General features: G+C 55.3%; 1 protein-coding gene across 15 annotated transcripts in view; it reads left to right on the top strand.

Annotated features, from left to right (window-relative positions):
* IQSEC1 (IQ motif and Sec7 domain ArfGEF 1) overlaps positions 1-25225 on the top strand; it is a 377635-nt gene that overhangs the window by 335960 nt on the left and 16450 nt on the right. For 14 of the 15 annotated variants that reach the window (XM_072784960.1, XM_072784968.1, XM_072784969.1 and 11 more), the window contains 6 exons: positions 2146-3395; positions 14727-14888; positions 17170-17292; positions 18506-18672; positions 23420-23559; positions 24020-24049. In XM_072784960.1, coding sequence (XP_072641061.1) covers positions 2146-3395; positions 14727-14888; positions 17170-17292; positions 18506-18672; positions 23420-23559; positions 24020-24049 — 1872 coding nt within the window. The remainder of the gene's footprint in view (positions 1-2145; positions 3396-14726; positions 14889-17169; positions 17293-18505; positions 18673-23419; positions 23560-24019; positions 24050-25225) is intronic. The other variant, XM_072784961.1, reaches the window with a different exon arrangement.

The raw sequence follows: 25225 nt of genomic DNA, 5'->3' as shown, positions 1-25225 counted from the left end.
AAGCCCAAAAAGGAGGGACTGAGAAGGGCTTTGATGACAACACAGAGCCCATTCCTGCCTTTCCAGAGTCCCCCCTCTCCCCTCCTCACCCCTCCCCCAGATCTGGGGAGCCAGACTCAGGCAAACAGAGGATTGCTTTTTGGTTTTCTAGGTCCAAAGTCAGTAGAAGAGAAAGAGGCCTGAAGTGAGCCCTGGGCCTAAGCCAGTGGCCCTGGTGCCACGACCCCACTGCCAAAGGTGACATGAGGGGACCAGGCTACTGGCAGAGAAGGGCAGAGAAGAGATGGCTTCCCAGAGCTCAGCCTTGGGCCCTTTATCAGCCCCGTTGGCTTCCAGAGCTCCACTCAAAACCCCAAAAAAACAAAGTCTGCTTACAGATGTGGAAGTGAGGTCATCTCTTTGGATGGTGTTCAGTAACTTCAGGGCAAGAGAAAAAACAGACCCACCCTGGCTGACTCTGGGCCCAGAAAGTGGTTTTGATCCACCCCACCCCCTCACACACACTAGCTGCTCTTCCCATGAGTGGAGCCACTCTGGCCAGCCTGCTGCTCCCTCTCCTGCAGGCCCCAGAGAGTTGACACGTTCAGCGCCTGGGGGGACCTGGCATCCCTGAGATGAGTGGCCTCCCAGAGCCGGGAAGCGAGGGGACCAGAATCTGTACTGGGATGTGTGGGGCTCCAAGCTGTGTACCCGTCACCCCGTGGCGCCCCTGAGCGACTCTCTCACCCTTGACTCGGGCTGGAGCTTGGATTTGCTCAGCGTCTTTTTGGTTTTATTTCAGTTTAGGTATATGTGTCTGTTCTGGACAAACTCTTTGCTCCTTGAGGGCATGGACCTTATCCCTCTCTGCTACCAGCTCTTGGGTGCTCCCTGGCTCAGACTATGTAGGTAAGATCTAGACAAGCAGGGTGTGGTGCTCTGCCTCCCTGGCACAAGTGTGCCTTACTCCTGAGGACCTTAGACTTCTCTTGACCCCACACTAGGTGCCCCCTCTGCCCAATACCCCAGAGCCCTAGATCAGTGGAGAAGCCAGCTCCTTATCTTGAATTTTCTTTGATTCCTACCTTATGGGCATGTTTTCACTCAGGAGCGAGGCTTGGGGAGCACCCCATGGGGTTGTCCTAGATCACTGAGGGCAGGCATGAGCCTCAGGGTCTCAGGAGGCTTGTGTGTCACACAGGGGAGTCCCAGGCCATGCCACCTGCCTGCAGCCCTGCCCCATCTCTGCCTCATCAGGACCTGTGGTTCCAGAGTGAGTGCTTGCTCTGGAGTCTGGAAGCCTCCAGCTGTGTGCTGGGTCTCTTCCTGGGCCTCAATTTCCTTATCTGTCCAGTGCAGGTAGCTGGGGACCCCATAAACTAAACACCTTCCAGGAATGCAGCTGAGGGTCTTTTAGCCCCAGCTGGCCCTGTGCTCAGCATGTGCTAATAAGCTTTTGCATCTGTCTCATCAGAGGCTCACCATGGTCCGACAAGGTAGGTCTGATGAGGAAACAGGAAGTGTACGGCTCCAAGGCTTGCTCAGAGTAGCATAGCTAATGAGGGGTAGGCCCTGGATGAGAGCCCAGGCATCTGGCCTTGAAGCTGCTCCCCCCCAGTAAGGTGATTCTCTCAGGCCTCCCCAAAACTCAGCAACATACCACACCCCCACACCCCGCCCAGCTGACAAGAGGCTATGGTCAATGCTGTGAAGAAGAAATGAGTCCAGAAGCCTGCAGCAATGCTCAGCACCCAGGATCTCCCTGAAATCTTTGGCAGGCTTCTTAACCTGCTCGGGTGTCAGGTACCTCCTCTCTGGAGGGGCTGCCTCCACCTCTTCCAGCATCTCCCATGTTTCATTAAACCACAGGCCACAAGATGCACTAGAACCAAAGGCTTCTGTGGCCAGAGAAGTTTGGGAGGGGGGTCTGGGAAGTCCTGCAGATAACATTCTTACTTTTACCTCAACATGGAGCTTCTCCATCTTATTTGACCCGGGAAACTCCTATTTTGCACAACCTTGCAAGGTTGTCATGGCCAGCTTTGGGATGTGCTGAGGCCTTCCCAAACAGGGCCACTGTGGGGCTGGGCAGTGGGCACGCGTGTAGGTGGGCATGGTGCTGCACCAGCACGTTGGCTGCGCTCACTGTCCTGTCCCTCCCACCAGGTGGAGATGCTAGAACGCAAGTATGGGGGCCGCCTCGTGACCCGCCATGCGGCCCGCACCATCCAGACGGCCTTCCGCCAGTACCAGATGAACAAGAACTTCGAGCGCCTGCGCAGCTCCATGTCAGAGAACCGCATGTCGCGCCGCATCGTGCTGTCCAACATGAGGATGCAGTTCTCCTTCGAGGGGCCAGAGAAGGTGCACAGCTCCTACTTCGAAGGGAAGCAGGTGTCTGTGACCGATGACGGCTCTCAGCTGGGGGCCCTGGTGCCAGCGGAGTGCGGCGACCTGGGCGAGCCACCCACCCTCAAGTCCCCTGCCCCGTCCAGCGACTTCGCGGACGCCATCACGGAGCTGGAGGATGCCTTCTCGCGGCAGGTGAAGTCGCTGGCTGAGTCCATCGATGACGCCCTCAACTGCCGCAGCCTGCACACCGAGGAGGCGCCAGCCCCCGACGCGGGGCGGGCCCGGGATGCCGAGCCCAAGCCAGCCCTGCACGGTGTGGACCACAACAAGCTGGACGAGATGACAGCCTCGTACAGCGATGTCACCCTGTACATCGACGAGGAGGAGCTTTCGCCGCCCCTGCCCCTCGCGCAGGCGGGGCACCGGCCACCCAGCACCGAGTCAGAGCTGCGGCTGCGGACCGGGGGCGCTGTGCAGGACTACTGGGCACTGGCTCACAAGGACAACAAGGGGGACACGGACACGAGCTGCCGGAGCACACCGTCGCTCGAGCGGCAGGACCAGCGGCTGCGGGTGGAGCACCTCCCGCTGCTCACCATTGAGCCGCCCAGCGACAGCTCTGTGGACCTCAGTGACCGCTCGGACCGCGGCTCGCTCAAGAGGCAGGGCGCCTATGAACGCAGCCTGGGTGGGCCGCAGGGCAGCCCCAAGCACGGCCCCCTGGGCGGGCCCCCCAAAGGCCTTCCCCGGGAGGAGCCCGAGCTGCGGCCCCGGCCCCCCCGGCCCCTGGACAGCCACCTGGCCATCAACGGCTCAGCCAATAGGCAGAGCAAGTCCGAGTCTGACTACTCAGATGGCGACAATGACAGCATCAACAGCACGTCCAATTCCAACGACACCATCAACTGCAGCTCCGAGTCGTCGTCCCGCGACAGCCTACGGGAGCAGACGCTCAGCAAGCAGACCTACCACAAGGAGACTCGCAACAGCTGGGACTCACCCGCCTTCAGCAACGATGTCATCCGCAAGAGGCACTACCGCATCGGCCTCAACCTCTTCAACAAGTGAGTGCCTGCTGGCCCCACGGGAAAGAGCAGGGCAGGCCTTGCTCTCATGCTCCAGGGCCTTTGCATGCACCAAGGGTTTAAAAGAGTGTGTGTGAGGGTGTGACACTGCGCCAACAGGGCCCCTAGCAGTAGCTGGCACACCGATGCCATCATAGCAGAGACTGGAGCCTGGTGAGTGGTGTGCCTGGCCCCCTGCCAAGGGCCCTTGCAGGGAGAACAGAGGCTTATGAGCTGGGCAGCAGCCAAGTGAAGTATTTCTCTGTGACAAAGCAGGAATAGGAGTTCAGGGCCCTGTCAGCACCTAGACCCGTACCCAGCACACAGTAGCTTCTCAGGAAACATGAATGTGAAGGCTGCCGTGCTGTGTAACGTGCCTGGCCATGAACACCAGGCTCAGGGTTTTGGACTGGATTTGGTGGATGATGAGCGGCATGAAGGCCTTTGGGAAGGAGGTAATGGGGCCTACATGTGAGCAAGATCTCTCAGGGCAGGTGCAGGCTAGGCTCAGAGGCACACATGGGGGAAGCAGGACACAGATAAACCTGGTGCTAACAGAAATCTCAGCAAGGTCCTTCGGGAGGTGTGTGAATTGGGTCTTGTTGAGTGGCCACTACCCACCAGGAGTTCTAGAAAGGTGCTGTGGGGGCAGTCCTGACAGCAGATTTAAGGAGGGAGACTGGTATTTAAAGCAGGCTATTCTTAGCACTGCCAAAAATAGCAAGGGAAGGGGAGGAGAGCTGAGCACTCCCTTGGAAGGGACGCTGGAAGGCTCTGGTTATTAAACCTTATATTTCACATCATTTCCATTGACGGGGCCTCTGGGATTAGGGGTTCATCAGACGTCAGCCTGGCGCTGACTCCTCCAAGGTTGGGGGCATGGCCAGACTGCCTGGTGGTCACTGACACATCTGCTACCCTTCCCTGCTCCCTGCTTCCTCTTCTAGATGGAGGGAGACTTGGGGGCACTTTTGAGCCATCCCTGGTACAAATGGAAGTGCTGTGCTGTCTCAGGGATTCAGAGAGGCCTGTCCCAGAGGATGGGTATAGGGAACAGGACATTTACCTGGGAGCAGCGAGGGGACTCTGGGTCACGAGCCTCCTCACTTAGCTAAGAACTAAGAGTCTCAAACACCTCGCATCTGCCCAGGTGCTCTCTCCTGAGACTCCCATCAGCCCATGGTTCATGGCAGGATGGACAGCCTCACCACTGCAGGAGCTGTGGCCAGAGCAGCATGCTAGCAGGAAGGGTCATCTCCTGCTGAGCCCATCCTGAGCTCTGTCCCAAAAGTCTGTTGCCTTCACCTGCTTCTGGGCACAGCCAGCTCCCAGGTCATCTGAGAGCCAGGGCAATGCTCTCCTGGGGCGGGGGCTGAAATGACCCAGGAGCTCCCATAGTGTCCAGGCCTACCTTGTCCCTTTCAGTCTCCAGGGACATCCTGATGTGGGGGTCCCAGCTGTGTCAACGGGGAGGCCAGAAAAAACAGTCCCTGAGCCAACCAGTGTTGGTCCGTGTAGATTCTCTCTAGCTCTGTTTTTAGTTATGTGCACCGTGCCTGCATACGTTCCCATGGAAGATGAAAGCCTTCCAGTTAGGATAACACTCCCCATTTGGCTCTTGTCATTTTGGAACCTCTCCTCCCGGATCTTTATTCTGAGCATGTGTGCACTTTTAGGAACTGCAGACAGCTGTGGTTCCGAGCACGACCCCAGGGCCAGACTGCCCGGGCTCACACCCTGGCCTTTGGTCTGTGCAGTGGGGCTGAGCCCAATAGTGTCCACCCCACAGGGTGTGAGATGTAAGTAAGCGCATATATGAAGTGCTGGGAGCAGCACCTGGCACCAAATAAGTCCTTCCCAAGTGTTGGCTGCTGGTGCTGGGGCCTGGGGTTATGGACATCATCTTGCTGGGATGTCACCGCCTGGCTTGCTGTTGGAGATCTATCTCCCACATCGCTGTGCACGAGTCACTCCCTCCCGCCTGCTGCTGTGTAGTGGTCGCTGGTGTGGCTATCCATGGTATTGATCTGGCCACTTGCTTCCAAACCTCTTCAGAATTACCACAGATGACAAGGAGTGTGGATCTCTCCTTTACATACACTCCCAAGAGAGTCCATTAGGGAAACTGGCTGAAAGTGGAATCATGAAGGCTTAGGTAGGCACGTTTTTCATGGAAAACTTAGTCTTTAAACGGGGGCTCTACCCATTTCCCCTCCATGCAGCTGGATCTGAGAGGTCTTTCTCCCACGTGCTTGGCCATACTCGGTGTTATCTCCCCATTCCCCATCAAAGAGTAGAAATAGTTGTCTCTTGGTCATTTTAGTTTGTTTCCCAACGTCTAAAATGGAGCGATGGAGCACCTACATGAGTCTTTTTTTTCTTTTTTTTCTTTTTTAAGTAATCTCTCCACCCAACATGGGGCTAGAACTTGTAACCTTTAAATCAGGAGTCACAGGCTTTACTGACTGAGCAAGCTCAGTGCCCTCAGTTCATTTTCTTTACTCATTTTTCTCTTGGGTTATTTGTCATGTTGATTTGCTAGTAGTACTTTGTCTTAGATACCGATCCTTTGTAATTGCAAACATTTTCTTTCTCTTTTTAAAAATTTTTTCGTTCCAGATATAATTCACAATACATACCATAAAATTCACCCTCATGAAGTGTACAATTCAGCAGTTCTCAGATATACATCTTTTAACTTTGTGCTCTTTCACCTAACAAAAGTTTTTTCTAACTTTTGGTGTTTTCTAAATTGGGATAATTGCCATATAACATCAGTTTCAGATGTATAGTGTAATGATCCCATTTTTATGCATATCGCAAAGTAATCACAATAAGTTGTTACCATCCCTCACCACACATAGTTACAAATATTTTTTTCTCTTGTGATGAGAACTTTTAAGGTCTACTGTCTTGGCAACTTTCAAGTATATAATCTGGTACCATTAAGCACAGTCATCATGCCGTTACAGGAAGCTTTTAATTTTAATCAGCTAAATTAATCAGTATTTTCTTGTTTAGTTTCTTTGGCTTTTCATGTTTTGTCTTAAGGGGCTCTGCCCATGGGGCCACCTGGGTGGCTCAGTCAGTTAAGCATCCAACTCTTGATCTCAGCTCAGGCCTTGATCTCAGGGTCATGAGTTCAAGCCCTGCATTGGGCTCCACGCTGGGCATGGAGGCTACTTAAAAACAATAATGATAAATAGTAATGGTAATAATTAAAAGGGGCTCTGCCTCAAATCATAATAATAAAAATTAAAAGAAGTTCTGCCCCGATCACTTAGATAGTTTTAAAATATTTTCTTTAGTATATTTGCATGCTCTTTAGGACTTTAAGCTGAAATTTGTTTTGGAGAACCATACAAGGTGAGGGATCCAACTTTTATCATTCTGTAGAGATTAGCCAGTTATTTCCAGTTTATTCACCAGCCTGTCCTTTCTTCGTTGACTAGAGGTTCCATCTAATTCCTACATAAATTGGATGTTTTCATTCATTCAGCAGATATTTATTGCTGAATAAAACTGCCATGCACCAGGCAGTGTTTAGGGGCCTGGGACAGGTCAGTGAACAGAACGAAGACCCTTGAGAAGCTCCACGTTAACGGTTAGAGGGCCCATTCCTCCATGAGCATCAGACTTGGGGTTTCATGGGTTTTCTTATTAGGGCAAAACTTCTCTTTTGTTCTCTTAAAAAAACCGTCTCAGCTGTTTTTGATGGGTTTTCTTCACATGAATTTTGGAATAAGCTCATTAAGACCCATGAGCAATCCTGGCGGGCTTTTCTCGGCTGTTGCCTTCAGCTCAGAGAATAAGTTAGGGTCACCTGTGCCATTAGGGCGTTGTGGTCCAGCCACAGGTGGTGCCTGAAATTAAAGCTAACTAACACTAATCCCGGTCCTCTGGCATGCTAGCCATGGTGCAGGTGCTCGCTGGCCACATGCAGCCTCCATGCCAATAGCACAGATCAAGAACAGTCGGGTCGCCATAGAACATGCTCGTGGATAACGCTGGTCTAGAGTATGGAGGGACAGTCAGCAGCAAGTCTGGCTCCCTGTGGGGTGTGGGGCAGAGCGGTTGTGGCTGGCCCCCAGTGGCAGGAGCCAGTGGACTCTGTGTGAAACCTGCCCCTGCCCGCCAGGGAGGCACCAGGGCTGTAAGAATGTGTTACAGAGCACCAGGCTTCCTCCCTCCTGGCTCAGCCTTCACCACCTCCCTCCCCAGCCCCCTACCCTTGCCCACATCCTCCGCCCCCCAACACCTGCCTCTTGGGCCCACCCAGCCTCGAAGAGAGGGCTCAGTTCCCAGCCCCTCCCAGTAGTAAGCTTTCCCTGACACAGACCTCAGCCCCCCTCAGAAGGATACATGGAGGATCTGAATGATGCACCCAAAGTGGGCAAGGGAGTCCGTGAGTGGGAAGGAAAAACAAAACAAGAGACCTGAGAACGGAGGCAGGTCGGCAGGGAGGGGCATCCCTGGGGCCACCTGCCATTCACAAGCCCCGGAGGCAGCATGGGGGTCCAGGAGCTAGAGGCAGGAGGGTTTCAGCCCCAGTCCTGCCACACATCAGCTGCAGCGACATGGCGACTCCTTGCACTCTCTGAGCCTCACCGGCTACACCTGGAAGATGGAGACGAGGTTCCTGTCTCCTGGGGCTTGACAAGGATTAGAGGTAGTGGGACCAAGAGCCTTGCCTGGAGCCCACCATCAAGGAGGTGCTTATGGGTGGCAGCTGGGCCTGCTGTGCCCAGAGCAAAGGGGGAAGCGGCTTCCAGGAGCTCAGGCTGTAGGAGGACCCCGCAGGTAGTTTGGTGCAGAGCAGTCAGTGGCTCATGCGCTTAGTGTGTGCTGGGCACTGCCCTATAAGCCTGTCATGCTGTAAATCCTGTCTACCTCCTGGGGGTAGGGACTCTTACCCCCCTGTATGGATGGGTGGGCTGAGGTCCCAAGAGGGTCACCTGTCTGAGGTCACACAGCCAGTGGGTGGGCAGGCTGGAACTAACACCACCCCACCCAGCTTCTGAACACAGCCACTTAAAATCTGGCATGGGACCCGCCACTACACATGCACCCCATCGGCTCACTAGGCTGCAGATGTGAACTGAGACCCCGATGGGGTCTCGTGTACCTGTGTTCCCACAGACGTGCTCAGGGATACAGGCCTTGCTGTGTCAGCCTCCTCTCTTTCATGCCCCTCTCACTCTGGCAAGAGCCCAGGTGACTAGAGCCCAGGCAAGTTTTGTCCCAAGTGGATGTGGCCAGAGCTCCCTCACCTCTGGAAGAATATTCTAATCCCCAGAGCTGCCCTGTGATGAAATGGGTACCTGAGTGATTACCTCGAATCTGAGGAGCATGTAAGTTAGGGCCTCAGCAACCACTTGGCATGATAGTGTGCTAGGACTCTTCCTTGGGCTAGGAGCTGTTCAAAGGGGAGCATCTGAGGTCCCTTCCAGCCCAGGGAAGCACTCCTCCCCTCCACTCAGTGCCCAGCTGCTGGGGCCTGCCAGGTGCCACCCTGCCTGTTCCTTTCTGTAAGCCCACTGCCCACTGGAGCTGCTGCAGGAGGAAGGCGGAGAGCCCTGGTGTGAGCCTGGAGTGCTCTGAGATTTCACCTTCCTGCATTCCTGGGCGGTCAGCTGCTTTCTACCTGAGTGGGAAGCAGGCTCAGAGGCTGCAGAGCTGGGCCAGCCTCTCTCAGTGAGCAGTAGAGCTGGGCTGGTGGTGGTGGTGGTGGTCTCCAGATCTGCTAGCCCCAACTCCATGCTCCTCACGTGTGGCATATTTCTTGTGATTAGTGAAAATGCCAACGACAACAGCCAGCCCATATAAACATATCAGGTCTCAGGCACTGTACGGAATGCTTCATGTGTGTCACCTCACTGAATCCTCACAGTGACCCTGTGACACTTGACTCTAGGGGCCAGGGCTCGGAGAGGTCAGGTGCTAGTTCGAGGCCACAGAGCCAGACATGCTGGCTCCAGGGTTCCGGGGAGCTGTTCACCGTTGCTGGGAGTGCTGACACTTTAAAGATCGGCTCTCTTAGGAGCACTTTGAGTTACTAAGAAGGAGGCTGGGTTCTCATTCCCCTGGACATGAGCTACCCAGCCAGCCTGTGGCCCTCACTGCCCTCAGCCATGGGGGTCCCTAGCCATGTCCTGGGTCTGGGGTGGCTGGTGCTGAGTCTCTCAGGGAAGAAGACAGTGCCAAGGCAGGCCCCGCAGGGCATACAGCCATGATGGAAGGTGATTCCTCCGCCTTCTCTCTGTAGTAAGGGTAAGCCCTGTTCAGCTTGGGCTGCCGGCATCAGGAAGAGCTTTGTAAAAATCAGAGCTACATGAAATACAGTCTGTAGAGGTGGTGAGTTCGCTGGCCCTGGAAGTATGTGAGCAGATGGAAGGTGACCACTTATTTGTAGGATGCTGGGAGCACTTGAGCCTGGATTGCCGAATTGAAGGGGGCTTCCAGGCATGCAGGGGTTGTCCAAGTACCGAAGATGGTGAGTCCCTCCCCCTGTGGTCAGCTGAGACCAGTTACGAGGACGGCTCAGCCTCCTGACCACAGAGGCTCCTCGGGCACCGGAGGTAAGCAGACCCTGTGTCGGTCTCTGTTAACCAGGGCCTTCTCCGTTGCAAGTGACAGGAACCCGGTCAGACTGGTTTAAGCAGAGGCCTTATTGGTCTTGGACCTGAAAAGCCACTGGGTGCCTCCAGGCCCTTCTGCATGGAGTCCTGGCCTGCCGGTGCCGCACCAGAGCAGGAGGTCTGCCAGCTGTCCCAGGCTCATGGTCCAGCCTCGCGGCAGCCCCAGCAGGAACAGAGTCTCCCCTCTCATCCGCCCCCAGTGCTTGCTCCACAGTGCTCATTGTGGTCAGCAGGATTCGGGGCTCCAACTGGCCAGGCTGGGAGTAAGGTCAGCCCATGGGGTCAGAGGGACAGAACGGGTGGCGTAGGAAATCCGGAGGCCAGCTAGATGCGGGGTAGGGAGGTACGGACAGCCGCCCACTTGCATGTCTCTTCGGCTGCTCAGGCAGCTAGAAAGGACAGGAGAAGCCCATGGCTGGCCCTGTAGACCTCTGCTGGGAAAAGCATTCAAGTTTGGGTGATCTGTAAGCATGGTGCCTGCCTTGTAACCGCCACTCTGCAAGCTCGGCGTCAATACTGACTGCTCACAGCCCGGAGACAGGAGACACATGTGAGACATGCCACTGGTGTGGTGTGCGTGTGCTCGCCTGTCACGGCCAAGTCTGATTCAGCAGCTGACGTGGAAGAAAGCCGGGCCCACCTTGCGATGGACAGCAGACCCAAGCCGTGGATTCTTCTGCTCCAGCCTGTCCTGCTGACACCTCTTGAGGACCCTTGAAGGGGGTGGGGGAGCACAGAATACAGGAGCAGGTCAGGTGTGGGTGCCACAGGTGTCCCCCTTGGTACCTGCTGACACTGGGCCCTTAGAGAAGTAAGCTGGTCAGGCTGGATGTTTGGCCGCGGTGATGGTGAGGGCAGAGTGAAATTCTGGGGGGCTTCTTGAAGCAGAAGAGTGGGTTGGAACTACCAGCGTGCTTTCTCTCGCCTGGCAACCCAGAGCCAAGGTATCTGGCTGTTCTGTGCCCTCTTTCAGTCATGAGTCAGATATGGCTTTTGTGTTGATCATTCTCTCTAGCAGGGTCCCTCTTCCTGGCTCCTGGTTCAATGCCACTTCCCCAGGGAGGCCTTCCTTGATCATCCCTCCCGCCCTTTCCAGCCCAAGTCCACACCTTCTCCGGGTCACCATGGCACCACTTTGGTTTTGTTCTGCTTGTTGCTGGGCCTCCTCTTACATCATACACCAACAGTATTTTTGGAGGGCTTAGAGGCATTAACCCATTTAACCTTCACAGTTCCTCTGCTGTGTGCACCGTGGCTGTGTCCATTATATGAACGGGGAAGCTGAGGCACAGAGATATTAAGTATCTTGCCCCAGGTCACCCAGCTAGTAAGAGTCTGGGTTTGAGGGAGGTCTGGTGGGGAGGTGGGGGGCTCCAGTGTGCTGACACAGCACAGGTTAATTTCTGTCATACTGCCATCCGTTACTGGTTAGCCAGGGACTGCTCATCAAGTCTCTCAGGTACAAGACAGCAGGGGCATCCTTTCGATGTGGACTCCCTGGTCCTATGGCAGAGGAAGGTGCCAGAAGGGATCACGCAGTTCCCATAGGAAGTGCCACACATCACTTCTCTCACAGTGCATTGGCCACAGTATACCACATGGCCCCCTAAAGGCCACAAGGAGAGGTGGGCAGCACTGATAACTCATCCCATTGCGTCCCATCACCCTGCAGGTCACCATGTGGGACACTTAGCAGGATATATGGGCACAAGCCCCTTTGGTCAGCATGGAGCTCTGTAAAGGAACAGGTGAATCTAGGACCACTGCTTGGCAGAGCCCCCAGGAGCACACTTGGGGTTTCACTGCATTGTCGAGGTGGCCGGGACCAGCAAGGACCTGACAGGCAGGGAACTCACGTTATCGGTGTCCAGTGCACTGGCTGTGTGCTGCCAGGAGGTCCCTGAAGGCCAGGCCATCCAGACACTTCTTTGACCATTGTGCTCATCCTGACCCTGGAGCTCCCTGCCTGGCCCACACCGCCGACCCCAGCTCCTTACCTGTGCCTCCTGCCACCACACCTTTCCTCTCAGTTGCTCAATGAGCTCCTGGTCACTGGTCAAGGCCCAGTGAGTTCAGATTCCTTTCTCCTGGGACATCGCTGTGAAACTTGCCGGGTGGAACCAGTCCCTCCCACATTTGGTTCAGACTAGGAGCTGGAGCCATCAGGTTCAAACTCGGATCCACCAGCAAATACTATCATCTCTACCCTCAAGCTGTGTTCTAAAACCAGCTGCTGCTCCCCACCTCCTGCCCTTTAGCATGGAATGCTTGTAGGGAAGTCCTAGCTGGGCTCCCGCTTCAGATCTAGCCTTGTTCTTCACAGAGCAGCCAGCGGGAGCTTCTTCAGCCTGGACATCGGGTCCCATCACTGCCCTGATCATTAACACACTGGGGCTTCTCGTCCCACTCAGGGGAAAACCAGATTCCCCCTGTGGCCTGCAGAACTCTGTGGGTTCCAGCCTGCCCACCCTGCTGCCATGCTATCCTGTCCCAGGGCTCCTACTCTCAGCCACCCTGGAGCAGCTTTCTGGCCCTGGATCCTGCAAAACCCTTTGTCACCTCAGGGCCTTTGCATTTACTTTTGCCTCCATCTAGGAAGCTCCCTAATGACTTAGGTCACTGCCCAGTGTCACCTGCTCAGAGAAGGCCCTGAAGGCACCTGCAGGAACCCCTCCCTGTGCCCTCCAGCCATCATTTAGTCCCTTTGTCCTTTAGACCAAGGATTAGAGCCTACCATTGTGGGGTGTTCTTGACCAGCCTCGCTCACTGCTGTCATCCTGAGCAGTACCTAGCAAAAAGTAGGCTCTGGGTACTTAATCTGTGAAGAATCCGCATTCTCATGACCTCTTGTAAGACTCTCCTTCCTGCAGTGTGTTCCACTCTCCTGCTGCCTTCTCCTCCCAGGTGGAGGAGCCCATATCCTAGAAGCCTGAGATGCTGTGCAACATTGGTGTATCAACACAGAAGGGGGCAGAGTGGGGAGGTCAGCCAGCCCCACCAGGGAAGCAAGCCAGGCCTGGATCGGGGCCCCATATTTGGGCCTCAAGGGACCAGGGAGGCCCAGGTTGTGGGTGGCTGACGCAGGATGCCTGAGCAGGGAGGTCCAGCCCAGCTCTCCAGTCATTGCCGCACAAGAGCACAGGCCCAGGAGGGTCAGATGGCCTGATTTTCCAAGAGAAGCCAGAAATCCGGATTCTGGATTGAGCTCTCCCAACTTCTACATGTTGACAACTCACTAGAATTCCTTCCGCTAATGTTGTGTAGGCTAAAAAAAAGACGTCTGCAGGTTGGCTGTGGTGACCCCTGACCTAGAAGTTGAAGAGGAGAGTGGGCATGGGCCCTGTGGGGGTTGGCATGGAGCAGGGCAGTGAGGGAGCATGAGCAGCCGAGTGGCTGGAGAGGCTGGGGCAGGAGCAGTTCTTGGGGTGTGTGGCAAGGGTCGGGGAGCAGTGCTCTGTCCCCACATCCATGTCAGGGCCCAGCTGGCCGGCCACCACTCCCTGCCAAACTCCTGAAGGTGATGTTAGGGTGTGTGGTCATCCTGGGGTAAAAATAGTAAGGTCACCTTGCAGCAGGAAGTCTGCTTTTGCTTGCAGGTAGGAATACAGCATGGCTGGACGCTGCTGTCAGGAGCCCCATACTTTGTGGGGCGGGTGGATCTGCTCTTGCCCCTAGGCTTCTAGGGAATAGCAGAACACTGATCTCTACATGCTGGGGCAAGTGGTAGGGCCCAGCTCCCAGTTAGTGGGTGACCTCGCTCACCCCCACCCCCTACACCCCTGTGCAGGCCCGGCTGAGGCTCTGGGGTCGTTGGACACCCACGTTCCAAGGGTCACACATACGGCCCCCTCACACCACGCTGTGAGGTCAGCCAAGCCTGTGTTGTACCACATGGATCAGCAGGAGGACAGAGGCCCAGAGGGAGGAAGAGGCCAGAGGGAGGAAGAGGCCAGCCTGGGCCCCCTGCTGGGCCTCTGAGGGGGCCTCCCTCCACCACAGCTCCCTCTCCCCTGGGGCCCCATGGCTCCCAGTGCAGGTGGACTTACTAAGCCCTGCAGGGCCAGCCCAGCCCTTCCTAGAAACCCTGTTTGCCCAGGAAGGATCAATGGAGCACTTTCACTTCCTCTCCTAGAAATTGGAGCTAGTCGTAAGAACCTTCCGTGGTGCTTACTGCATGCAGCATACCAGGCACCTGACTGTCAGGAAGTATAACAAAGGCTTGAGGCTGCTGGCAAGGTTACGTGGCTGTCAGGCTTCTCAACGGCCCAGGTAACAGGAGTGCTGACCCCAGGAGGAGTGTGAGAAGATATGCATATAGGGTGCTTAGACAGTGTGCTCAGAGTCAGCACTCAGCATGTGTTAGAGGCCATTTACTGTTGGGGGGCAGGGGACAGGCCAGGACGTGCAGGGCAAGGTGTTCCCATCTGCCTGGCAGTGACTTCTACAAAGAGGGGCTTTTGGGGCACTGCAGAGCAGTAGGGGGAGCAGGTCCCTGCTCCAGCAACGTGGCCACGCTCCTGTGGATGGCCCAGTCCTAGGCACTATGCCTGGAGCTGGATCTGGGCAGTTCTGGGTTCCCTGTATTACGGGCTCCAGCAGAACAGAGCGGGGTACCCTGAGTACCCAGGGAGGAGGGCAAGCTGGGAGGGGGTGGGGCAGCCAGGGCTGAGCCTGTCTCTCGTCCCACCCCTAGGAAGCCTGAGAAGGGCGTCCAGTACCTCATCGAGCGCGGCTTTGTGCCTGACACTCCAGTGGGGGTGGCCCACTTCTTGCTGCAGCGCAAAGGCCTCAGCAGGCAGATGATCGGCGAGTTCCTGGGCAACCGGCAGAAACAATTCAACCGAGATGTGCTTGAGTGAGTTCTGGGGCTGGGGTTTGGGGACGTGGACCTGCACACAAGCAGTGTCAGGCTCACCCCGCCTGCTGGAACATAGACCAAGTCCTCACTGTCTGCAGAAAACCAGGTTTCCAGCTCCCTGGGAACTGTTGACAGTTTGGAGAAGCCCTGCCTGTACCCCAAATCTCTCCATCCCTTCTTGAGACTGCCCTAAGTAGAAAGGACCCCATGCTTGGATCTTTGAGTTTATAAAGCAGTTGCTGTGTATGGGCCCTGCATTGTCCTCAAATACATGGAGTGAGTGTCACATCTTACTAAGTCCCTTTCACAGATGAGCCAAAGCTGCAGGACAGGACCAAATAGGGTGGCTCAAGACTTGGGGGAAGCATCTCCAGGCCCGTTGTTGAGGATTTTTCTGACCAGGCAGCTACACACTAAGACGTATGCTGGGAGCAGAAATCAGAGTGGGGTAAAGAGCAAACCACTAGTAACAAGAGCAGTGCCTTGCATCCGTCCAGCCCTGCCTCCTGGGATGAATGAAAAAAGCCAAGGGGGTGGGCAGCGGGCCTCCTGGGGCCAGGGGTCTCTGCCATAAGGAAGAGCCTAGCCACGTGTGTGCTCACCACATCTGCTTCCCTGGGAGGAGGCAGGCAGCTGCCTGGGCCTCTTTTACAGGTGAGGAAACCCGGGCTCAGGAATGGGCTGGCCTGGGTGCTCCCCACCCCCACACATGGGGGCTCATATACACACGTATGTACCATTCAGTTACACACCCACCTGCACACACAGGCACAGGCGCAGACACACAGGACACAGGGAGCCGGGGCCTTTGGCAGCAGCTGGCTGTAGCTAGCACCCAGCAGGATGGCTAGCTACACCCACCAGGCACACCCACCGGGTGGCCAGGCACACCCACCCGGACTGCTTTCTCCCTGCTTGCCATTTCTGTTCCAGCCCTCATTGGGAAAAGCCTGCTGCATTGTTAGCATGGTTAGTGCCCCTCTCCGCCTTAGAAACCAGCCTCAGGAAACAGTTCAGGGGAAAGTAGATGAGGTCTTTTATGAATTGGGCCTAAGACCATCTTGGGCCAGCCCCCCACCCCCTGCAGCCATTCCTGCACTTCCCCCCCCACCCCAGATTCCCCACCCTACCCCCCAAACTAACTGCTATAGGAAATCCGTGCTTTGTTCTCCCCTATCAGAAAATAGCAGCCTCAGGAAGTAGCAGTCCTAACCCCACCCCCAACCCCCAGCCCCGACCCTCTACACCAGGCATCCAGCTCAGATGCTAGTCAGCAAAATACCCTGTGTGGCCCCGGCCCTCCCCCACCTGCTCTGCAGCAGCCTCAAAGGATGGTGCCCCCAGGGCCATGAGCACTCAGAGAAGGCCAAGGGCACACTACAGCCTGTTTATGCCGAAGCCCATCACACCCAGCAGAAGGAGGGCCCTGACAGGATTAGGCCCCCCATGGCTGAGGCCTCTGCAACCCCCACCAGGGGTGGCCATGGCTTTGTTACAAATAGATAAAATAGATACACTGGACACCATGGCCCTCTGAGTGGTCCTTGGTGCAGACCCCACCTTCTTTGTTCAAGGGTCAGGATCAGAGAGGACGGAGCATGTTATGCTGGAGGGTAGTGCTAGGACAAGTGGCACCAAACAAAACCCAGTTACCAGCCACTCCTGCGAGCTCCGCTCCCCTTGGCAGATTAGCAGATGAGGCTGGCACAGGTCCTCCAAGGTGCCCCTGGAAGGACACCCGGCAAAACCCAGGCACCTCTCCCCAGACCCATGACGTGGGAAAATGGGCTCAGTGCACAGTCACTGGCTGGCAAGTTAGCAGCCAGCCTCCCCATCCTCCTGGAGAAGATGGGAGTGTGCTCCTGGCATCCCTCACAAATGAGGGATGTCTGAGAAGCCTGAGAAGACTCAGCAGTAACGTCCTGTTGTGTGCTCTGTGTAACGTGCACACTGAGCGCCATCTATTTCTGCTCCGAGGGCCTTTCTCAGGAGCAGCCATATACTCTGGCCCCTCTGTAGATAATTACACAAGCACCAATGTTTTCCTATAGTTTCAGGGGGTCTGTGGACCCCCCAGAAGCACAGGGGTCTTTGGGCTGTAATCTGGAGTGTTGACTGGTTGGAGGAAGCCAGGCAGAGGGCCCTTCTGGATCCCCTGGCTCTGGGCAGCTCACAGCCTGCCCTGCACTGACTGCCTGTATGCTCTGCCCTCGACAGGAAGGGCGGCAGAGGCTGTGCAGGCAGCAGACCCTGATGCAGCCTTGGTGTCTCGTTTCAGCTGCGTGGTGGATGAGATGGATTTCTCCGCCATGGAATTAGATGAAGCTCTCAGGAAGTTCCAGGCACACATCCGGGTCCAAGGGGAGGCTCAGAAGGTGGAGCGGCTCATCGAGGCTTTCAGGTTGGGGTCAGGGCAGGGCATGGGTGGGTGTCGGGAAGAGGATGGTTCCTGGCTCTGAGGCCCATGGCTTGGGGCCCAAACACCCCATTTACCCCTGTCCCCTAAGCAGGGTCAGGTGGCCCTGAACGTGCCTGGGGAATGAGGCAGTAGCCCCTTCTGTGTGCCAGGTGCTGTGCTGGTTATCTCTAGAACCACACTTTTGGACAGTCTGTGTTCCTGCAGGTCCTCGTGAGCATCACTCATTCATGAGTCTGTGTCGTCATTGTCTGCCCGTCTCACATAGTGACTCAGCACAAGCTACACAGCCAGATGGCCTGGCTCTAACACCCACTCCACCACTTCCTAGCTGTGTGACTTTTCCCTGGTTACTTAACCTCTCTGTGCCTCATGTCCTTGCCTATAGAGTGGGGAAAAACAGAAGCCCCTACCTTAGACAGAGTGGAAGGACTGAACCACTTTGAACGTCTGGGTACACTTAGCCCAGCACCTGGTACAGCAGAGAGCCCACAGTCAAGGCCGACTGCCACCCCACACTCATTCATCCCAGGAGTGTGTGCACAGTGTCTGGGTAGGATCCTCTGTGCCCATGCTAGGTGGGGGAGACACGAGTCAGCCACTGACCCAGCCTTCGGGGCCCAGTGCCAGTGGTAGGACAAAGGTGGGGAAGGAGAACACAACAGGAGGATGACTCTGGGGCCCTAGGAGGGGGTTGCTCAGGCAGTTGCAGGAGGGCTTCCTGGAGGTGGCGGCACTAATGGAGAAGACAGGATTGAAGCCCATGTTTTCTGAGCTCCGACGCTACTGCCTTAGTCATGGGCCTGCACAGTTCCTCTTCTCTGGTCTGTGCCCCTCATCCACCCCACTCCCTGAGCCAGGCTCCTTTCATCTCAGGGTCCCTGGTAGCGGGTCCAACACCTACCATCACATCCCTGTTCCAGGCAGGTGAGGAGAGTATAGCCTTAGAGCTGCCTACATCCTACCTGCCCATATCCCAATGGCCAGAATTTAGCCACCTCCTGGGCTGCATCCAGTTCCCAGGGAGATGGAGAAACATGGTCGTCTCCCTCAGCAGCCATCGCCAGCCAGAGTACAGGTTGTTGAGGTATAACCAGTGTAAGGAGGAGCAGGTGTCACCCCCATTTACCAGATGTGCAAACTGAGGCTCCTGCCCAACTGACATGGTCCTGACCCTGCTCCCTCTCCCGGCCTACAGCCAGCGCTACTGCATCTGCAACCCCGGGGTGGTTCGACAGTTCCGGAACCCAGACACCATTTTCATCCTGGCGTTTGCCATCATCCTGCTCAACACAGACATGTACAGCCCCAACGTCAAACCAGAGCGGAAGATGAAGCTGGAGGACTTCGTCAAGAACCTGCGAGGTGAGCTGGCCCAGGCCCTGGGCTCTGGCGTACAGCTGTCCCTCGGACGCTATCTCAGCACGCACCCAGCCAAGCACGGGGCAGAGCCAAGGGGCCAGGCTCTGGCGCACCCAGTCCTTGCCACAGGGGCACGGGGTGAGCCTTGGTTCCATGGACACCGCATCAATTACCCTAAAGGGTGCTGACCGCTGTCACAGGCAGTGACACACACACCTGGATCTCATGGTGCCAGGAACCTCACACGTGGCAGAGGTGACCTTTTCAGCATGTTCTGGAAGGCTATGTGGGGGTTCGATAGATGGAGGTGGGGGGCAGGGGGCCAGGCCCGAGAAAGCTTAGGCCAGCACAGGAGGGCCCGGTACGGTCCACAGAGGCTGGATCGGGGGAGGTGAGGGAGCACAGTCTGGAGCCCAGGCACTGGGCGTCCCTGGCAGGCAGAGCCAGGCCAAGGGGCTGGCACACACCCTCCCTGTCACTGGGTTGCCCCTCCCTACCCTCGATACTCCTCGCGAAGCTGACTTGCCTTCGTATGTATGTGTTTTAGAGAAACTTTATATCACACTATAAACAGGAAGCCCGTATCATTTGCCACACTTAGGCAGTCACTCTAGAACTCAGCGGATGAAAGCACCGGAGCTAGTTCTGGCTGGGCCCCAAGGCTGAGGCGCGTGGCCCGTGTTTGACGGGCGCTAAGGTGGACAGTGAGACAGGAGGCTTCCTGGGGTCATTATGGAGAAAAGGAGTTGAAAAGGGGACAGCTGTCTCCCAGGTGACCTGAAGTCCCTGGGAGGAAGAGGAGGACTGTGTCCCTCTCTTTGGGGGAAGATCAGCTACAGCAGGCTGAGGTCCCCTTAGAAAGGGTGTGGGGTACAGGTATACATATATAAATATATGTAAATATACATGTACACACATATGTGAGGAAGAAGGTGGGGAGGGGCAGAGGAAGAGAGAGAGAGAGAACCTCAGCCAGGCTCTGCGCCCAGCACAGAACCCGAAGTGGGGCCCCATCTCAACAACCCTGAGATCATGACCTGAGCCAAAATCCAGAGCCCAATGCTGAACCCACTGAGCCACTGAGGCGCCCCAAGGGTGTCATATTTTTAAAAAAAGAAAAAACCTGGTTTGAATCAGGTCCACCTTTGTGAACTTGCTGAGCCATTTAAATGTACTCTTCTTGTCCTTTTTACCCCCCCGTAAAAGCCCCTGTTCCATCATCCCGTCTCCTGGGACAGGATGAGCACCCCCCCCCAAACCCCTGCCCAGGCTTGAACTGTCTTAGCACGCCCCCTGGCGGTGGGCACCCCTGCACCAAGCCGGCTAATGGGATGCCCACCCAGAGGTGGCTGGGCCGCCCCCGTTTCCCAGCTGGGCTCCAGGACCTGAGCCATCAGGGAAGCCGAGGGGCCAGGGCTTGGTTCAGACCACTCAGACGATGGCCATTCCCTGCACTGAGCACTCATGGTGTGTGGCCCTCTGCTAGATCTGAGGGGCGCTGTGGGCTACAAGGAATTTAGGTCTTAGCTAGAGTTTCTAAGAAGCTAAGGAGTCTGGGAACTTCCTTAATGGAAGTCAGCACCAGAGCACGAGAGCACAACCAGCAGATGCTTTGGTGGGGCAAGGATGTGCACTCCTCTGTCAGCCCTATACTTCTTTCCTTGCAGGGCTGAGCCTGACTCTGGTTTTCCCAGAGTCCTGTGTGGGCCTAGCGTACAGAAAGCAGGCTATGTAGTACATGCTGTTGACGACCCCAGGGGAGTTTAAAGGTCTCTGTGACTTGACTGTGATTTTTTTTCTGCCTGTAAACCTCACCCCCATAATTGGGACCCTTCCTGTATGGGGAGCAACAGGAGGAGCCAGAGTGATTAGCCCAGAGGGAAGAAGGCTCCGGGAAGGATGGGGTTGCTGGGCCAGGTCCTGCCAGTCAGCTACCCTCATATCCCCGCGGTCTGCAGGGCATTCTCATCCCACTTCTCAGGGGAGCGAGCTGCTGGTTCCATCTCCCAAGCCTGGGCCATTCCCACCAAATCCCATCTTTTCCAACCAGGAACCGGGGAGCGTTCTGTTCCATCTTCCTTGTGTCTGGAAAGGTAACCAAGGCAGAGAGGGAGGGGATTCGCCCAAGATCACACAGCAAGTGCATGTCAGAGGGGGCAGGACTCTGGTCTCCCAAAGCCCACCTGGTGCTCTGCCCTGGGAAGACATCCAGCTTGTTCTTTGTAGAGGAAACCTTCCCCCCAACACACACTGGACACATTTTCTCTGGAATTGTTCACTTTGGTTCTCCTGGTAGGTCCAGCACCAGGAGTATCTCTGGGGGTTGGAAGGCAGGTGGGAGGGGAATTGCTCACCAGCACGAAAGTCAGATGACCAATGCTTTTATTTTATTGACAATCTGTTTTTAAATTCTTTATTTTTTAAAGATTTTATTTATTCATTCATGAGTGACACAGAAAGAGAGAGAGAGAGGCAGAGAGAGAAGCAGGCTCCATGCAGGAAGCCTAATGTGGGACTCGATCCTGGGACTCCAGGACCATGCCCTGGGCCAAAGGCAGGCGCTAAATCGCTGAGCCACCCAGGGATCCCCTATTTTTAAATTCTTTAGATTGATTTTTGAATGGGTATTATCCTCACATAGTTTAAAAAAAAAAAAGTAATACACCCAAGCAATCAGATTCCGTGGTATTTACCCAAAGGAGTTGAAAACGTATGTCCACACAAAAACCTGCACATGGATATTTTATAGCAGCTTTTTTCATAGTTGCCAAAACTTGGAAGCAACCAAGGTGTCCTTCGGTAGATGAATGGATACATAAACTGTCTCATCCAGACAACGGAATATTATTCAGTGTTAAAAAGAAATGAGCTACCAAGCCGTGAGAAGACTGAAGGAAACTTAAATGCATATTACTCAGTAAAAGAATCCAGATTGAAGAGACCACATGCTGTATGATTCCAACTATATGACATTCCAGAAAAGGCAAAACTATGGAGATATCAAAGATCAGTAGTTGCGGGGGTGGTAGGGTTGGTGGAGGGATGAGTTAGGTAGAGCCCAGAGGGGTTTTGGGGCAGTGACTCCATCTGACTCCACCATGGTGGACATGTGCCATTAATCATTTATTATCGAATATACAACACCAAGAGTGAATCCAGTGTCAGCTATGGACTTTGAGTGAATGGCATGTCAGTGTAGTTTTTTACTGATTATAACAAGTCTTGGTGCAGGAGGTTAGTGGGGGTGGAGGGGCAGGTGTCATGGGGAAATCTCTGTACTTTTCCCTCAATTTTGCTGTGAACTTAACTGCTCTAAGCAACAGCTGTAGAAAATAGTCTGTTTAAAAAAAAAAAAAGTAGTCAAGGTGTGTAGCAGAGGCCTCCCATCCGTCCCCGTGTGCCCAGGCTGTTCAGTCCCTGGCACCTCCCACAGCTCCTCTGCTCACACAAGTACAAACGTGCATGACTGCTTTTACTCCCTGTTTTGCACCTCGCTTTTCTCATTTAACAAATCTAAGAGAGGGCAGCCCCAGTGGCACAGCAGTTTAGCGCTGCCTGCAGCCCAGGATGTGATCCTGGAGTCCTGGGATCGAGTCCCGTGTCGGGCTCCCTGCATGGAGCCTGCTTCTCCCTCTGCCTGTGTCTCTGCCTCTCTCTCTGTGTATCTCTCATGAAAAAATAAAATCTTTATTAAAAAAAAAAATCCAAGAGAAAGTTCTCGTGTCAGTTCCCTGTGGCCTTGCTCATTTTCTGGGCAGGTGTGTAGTATTCCATTGCACTCCTATGGGGCAATGGGTTAACCAGTCCCCTACTGACGGGTAAATGGGTGAGTTCCAGCCTTCCGCTATTTGGAAACCATGCTGCAATGAGTCACCTCATTTGCATACCATGTCCCGTGGGACAAATTCCCCCAAATGCAGTCCGTGGCCCAGAGGGGATTTGAGTTTATAATTGTGCCAGGCGGTGGCAAGTGGCCCAGTGCAAGGGCTGAACCATGTCCGTGTCCCACCAGCAGTGTGTGAGAGGCCCCTTCCCACAGCCTTGCCAGTTCCCAAACCCCAGGATTTTTCCCTGCCTGCAGTCTGAGGGCTGTGGTGGGTTTGCATTTCTCTCATGAGTAGGACTGGGTTTTCCTCAGCAGTTTTTTCAAGGCATAGCAGAAAGGATACGTGCCTGCTGTCAGAGCAGCCTGAGTTCAAGGCTGGGCTTCTGGGCCCCTGGCTTCCACGCATGTGATGTGGGCCAACGGCTGGCAGCACTGCTCAGGTGCGTCGAATTCTTACTTTCTGGGATACACCAGGGCTGCTCTGGCTTCCTCACAAGATCTCTGGGAAGTCACCTCTGCTCTTGGTGGCCTGCTTCAGAGAGGACCTCCAGCTAGGAGACTTGGTCACAGAGCTAGTAAGGGGCGAAGCAAGAACTCAGCCAAGGTCTTTTAGCAAGCTGATGTTTATAAAGCCCTCGGAGCACGGCCAGAAGGAGGTACAGCCCCCTGCATGCTAGTCTGGGTGGCTGTGCTAGCCTGGTCCCCTTGGAAGGATTCTGAGACATTTTGTAATCAACTGAAGACTTTCCATGGCTGTGGGTCCAGAAGTCTTTGGTTCCACCGAGGACTGGGGAAAGGCATCAATACTCTGACTGGGCTTAGAAACTGGCAAATGGGGGGCGAGCCTGGGGCCCAAAGCTGAGTGGTGCCACAGCCACCCAGATCCTGGGCCACCCTGACACCTAGCTGCTGTCCCCTGCCCAGGTGTGGACGATGGCGAGGACATCCCCCGGGAGATGCTGATTGGCATCTACGAGCGCATTCGCAAGCGGGAGCTGAAGACCAATGAGGACCACGTGTCCCAGGTGCAGAAGGTGGAGAAGCTCATTGTGGGGAAGAAGCCGGTATGTGGTGCCCCCGCATCCTTGGCTCCCTCACTCCCACCCGCCCCTGCTCCATGTAACACCAGGCCTACTTCAGTGGCTTCAGCTCCGGGCAGTGGCCCTGATGCCATTTGGAACTCAGCTCCTTAGGGGTGGGGGGGTTACTTTAGGTTTCAGGTGGCTCCAGCTATTTGGGATAACAATTATTGGCTCTGGATTGTATTTTAAGAGAGCCTGAGGCTCTTAAGAAACCAATGGCCAGAGTCATGCAGGGTTTCCCTGGTGGACCACCTTCATTGTGCCCTGAGGGCTCTGGCCGCCAGAAGGTCTCCCCAGCTATGTGTGTGGTGTGTCTGGACAGAGGATATGGAACATGCCCCAGGGCAAGTGCTCACCTACTTGGATATCATCCCATTAGCTCTCTCCAGGCCCAGGCAGTTTTTGGATTAATATCTTTTTTTGTTTAATGTTTCCTGCATAGATCGGATCCCTGCACCATGGGCTGGGCTGTGTGAGTATCCTTCTGCTTTTACATTCTGGCTGATATCCACCCCACCCCACCCCCGGAGCAGGGTGAGGGACGGGGGCGGGGCGGGGGGTCCTTTGTTCACATCTCTGCATCCCCTAGCTCCCAGATCCACCGTCCTAACTGTTTGAATTAATTTCTGGAGCGATGGGAAATTTGATTTTCATAATTATCCCAGCCTCAGATCTCTGCAGGCCCAGAGACGGCGGCCACATGGGGAGGGTTGTGCTGTCAGGCCAGAGCAGTCTTCTCTCTCATCTGAATCCAGCTGAACGCTGAGGCCAACGCTTGTCCTCAGACCCCAAGGCCCCGTGCCTGAAACAGACCATCCCTCCCACCTCGCCCATGCTCTGCCCACCCCCGTCCCCCGACACTTCACTGCCATGGCCTCGAGCAAGTTTTCCTGCTCACCCCAGGAGTGCCTGGACCCAGGGCTAGCCTGCCAGTCACCTGGCATGTTCATGTGTCTGTCTTTACCTCTCCCCAGGCAGCCGTGTGCTGTGAGAGTCAGCGTCACAAACCTGTCTGCTCCCCTCTCTTCCCATCTTTCCCTAAGGAGAGACCGCTGGATACCACTGTGACATCCTCACCCACCTCTCTGGCCCCACCTCCCACCGTCCTCTCCCCTTCACGCTTTTGCTCTGAACAGTGCCTTTCCCCGAGCATACTAGCCTGGGCCCAGTGCTCCCTCCCCTCTTGTCTTCCTGATGTGCTAAGCCAGGGCATCCCTCCACCAGGACACCTGTTGTAGAGTAAACCCTCCCTGCCATCACACGACCCGGCACATCCTGGCCCTTTACTAACTTGCTGTCTCTTGTGTGATCCTGGGTGCTCTCACAGCCACAGCTGGGCCTCCCTAATGGCTTGTCACCACAAGCCCTTAGACACCATACAGGTTGCACCTGGCCTTGAGAGTGGCTTGGGCTTCGGCAGGGTTGGGGCTCACATGAACCCATGCCTCCCATGGGTTCGGGGTCTCAGACGGGGTTTTTCAGACATCAGAACCATTGAGATTCTCTAGGAACAGCCCGGAATCCGCTCCTAGCTCTGCACCTTCCCACTTGTGTGGCTGAGACATGCTCAACTCAACCACTCTGTGCCTCAATTTCCTCGTCTAGAGTAGACACATTCTTGGAGAAACCTTTGCAGAGACTACCAGGC

The sequence above is a fragment of the Canis lupus genome, chromosome 19, assembly GCF_048164855.1.
Source record: "Canis lupus baileyi chromosome 19, mCanLup2.hap1, whole genome shotgun sequence".
NCBI lineage: Eukaryota > Metazoa > Chordata > Mammalia > Carnivora > Canidae > Canis > Canis lupus.
This window is presented reverse-complemented; position numbering and strand designations above follow the sequence as displayed.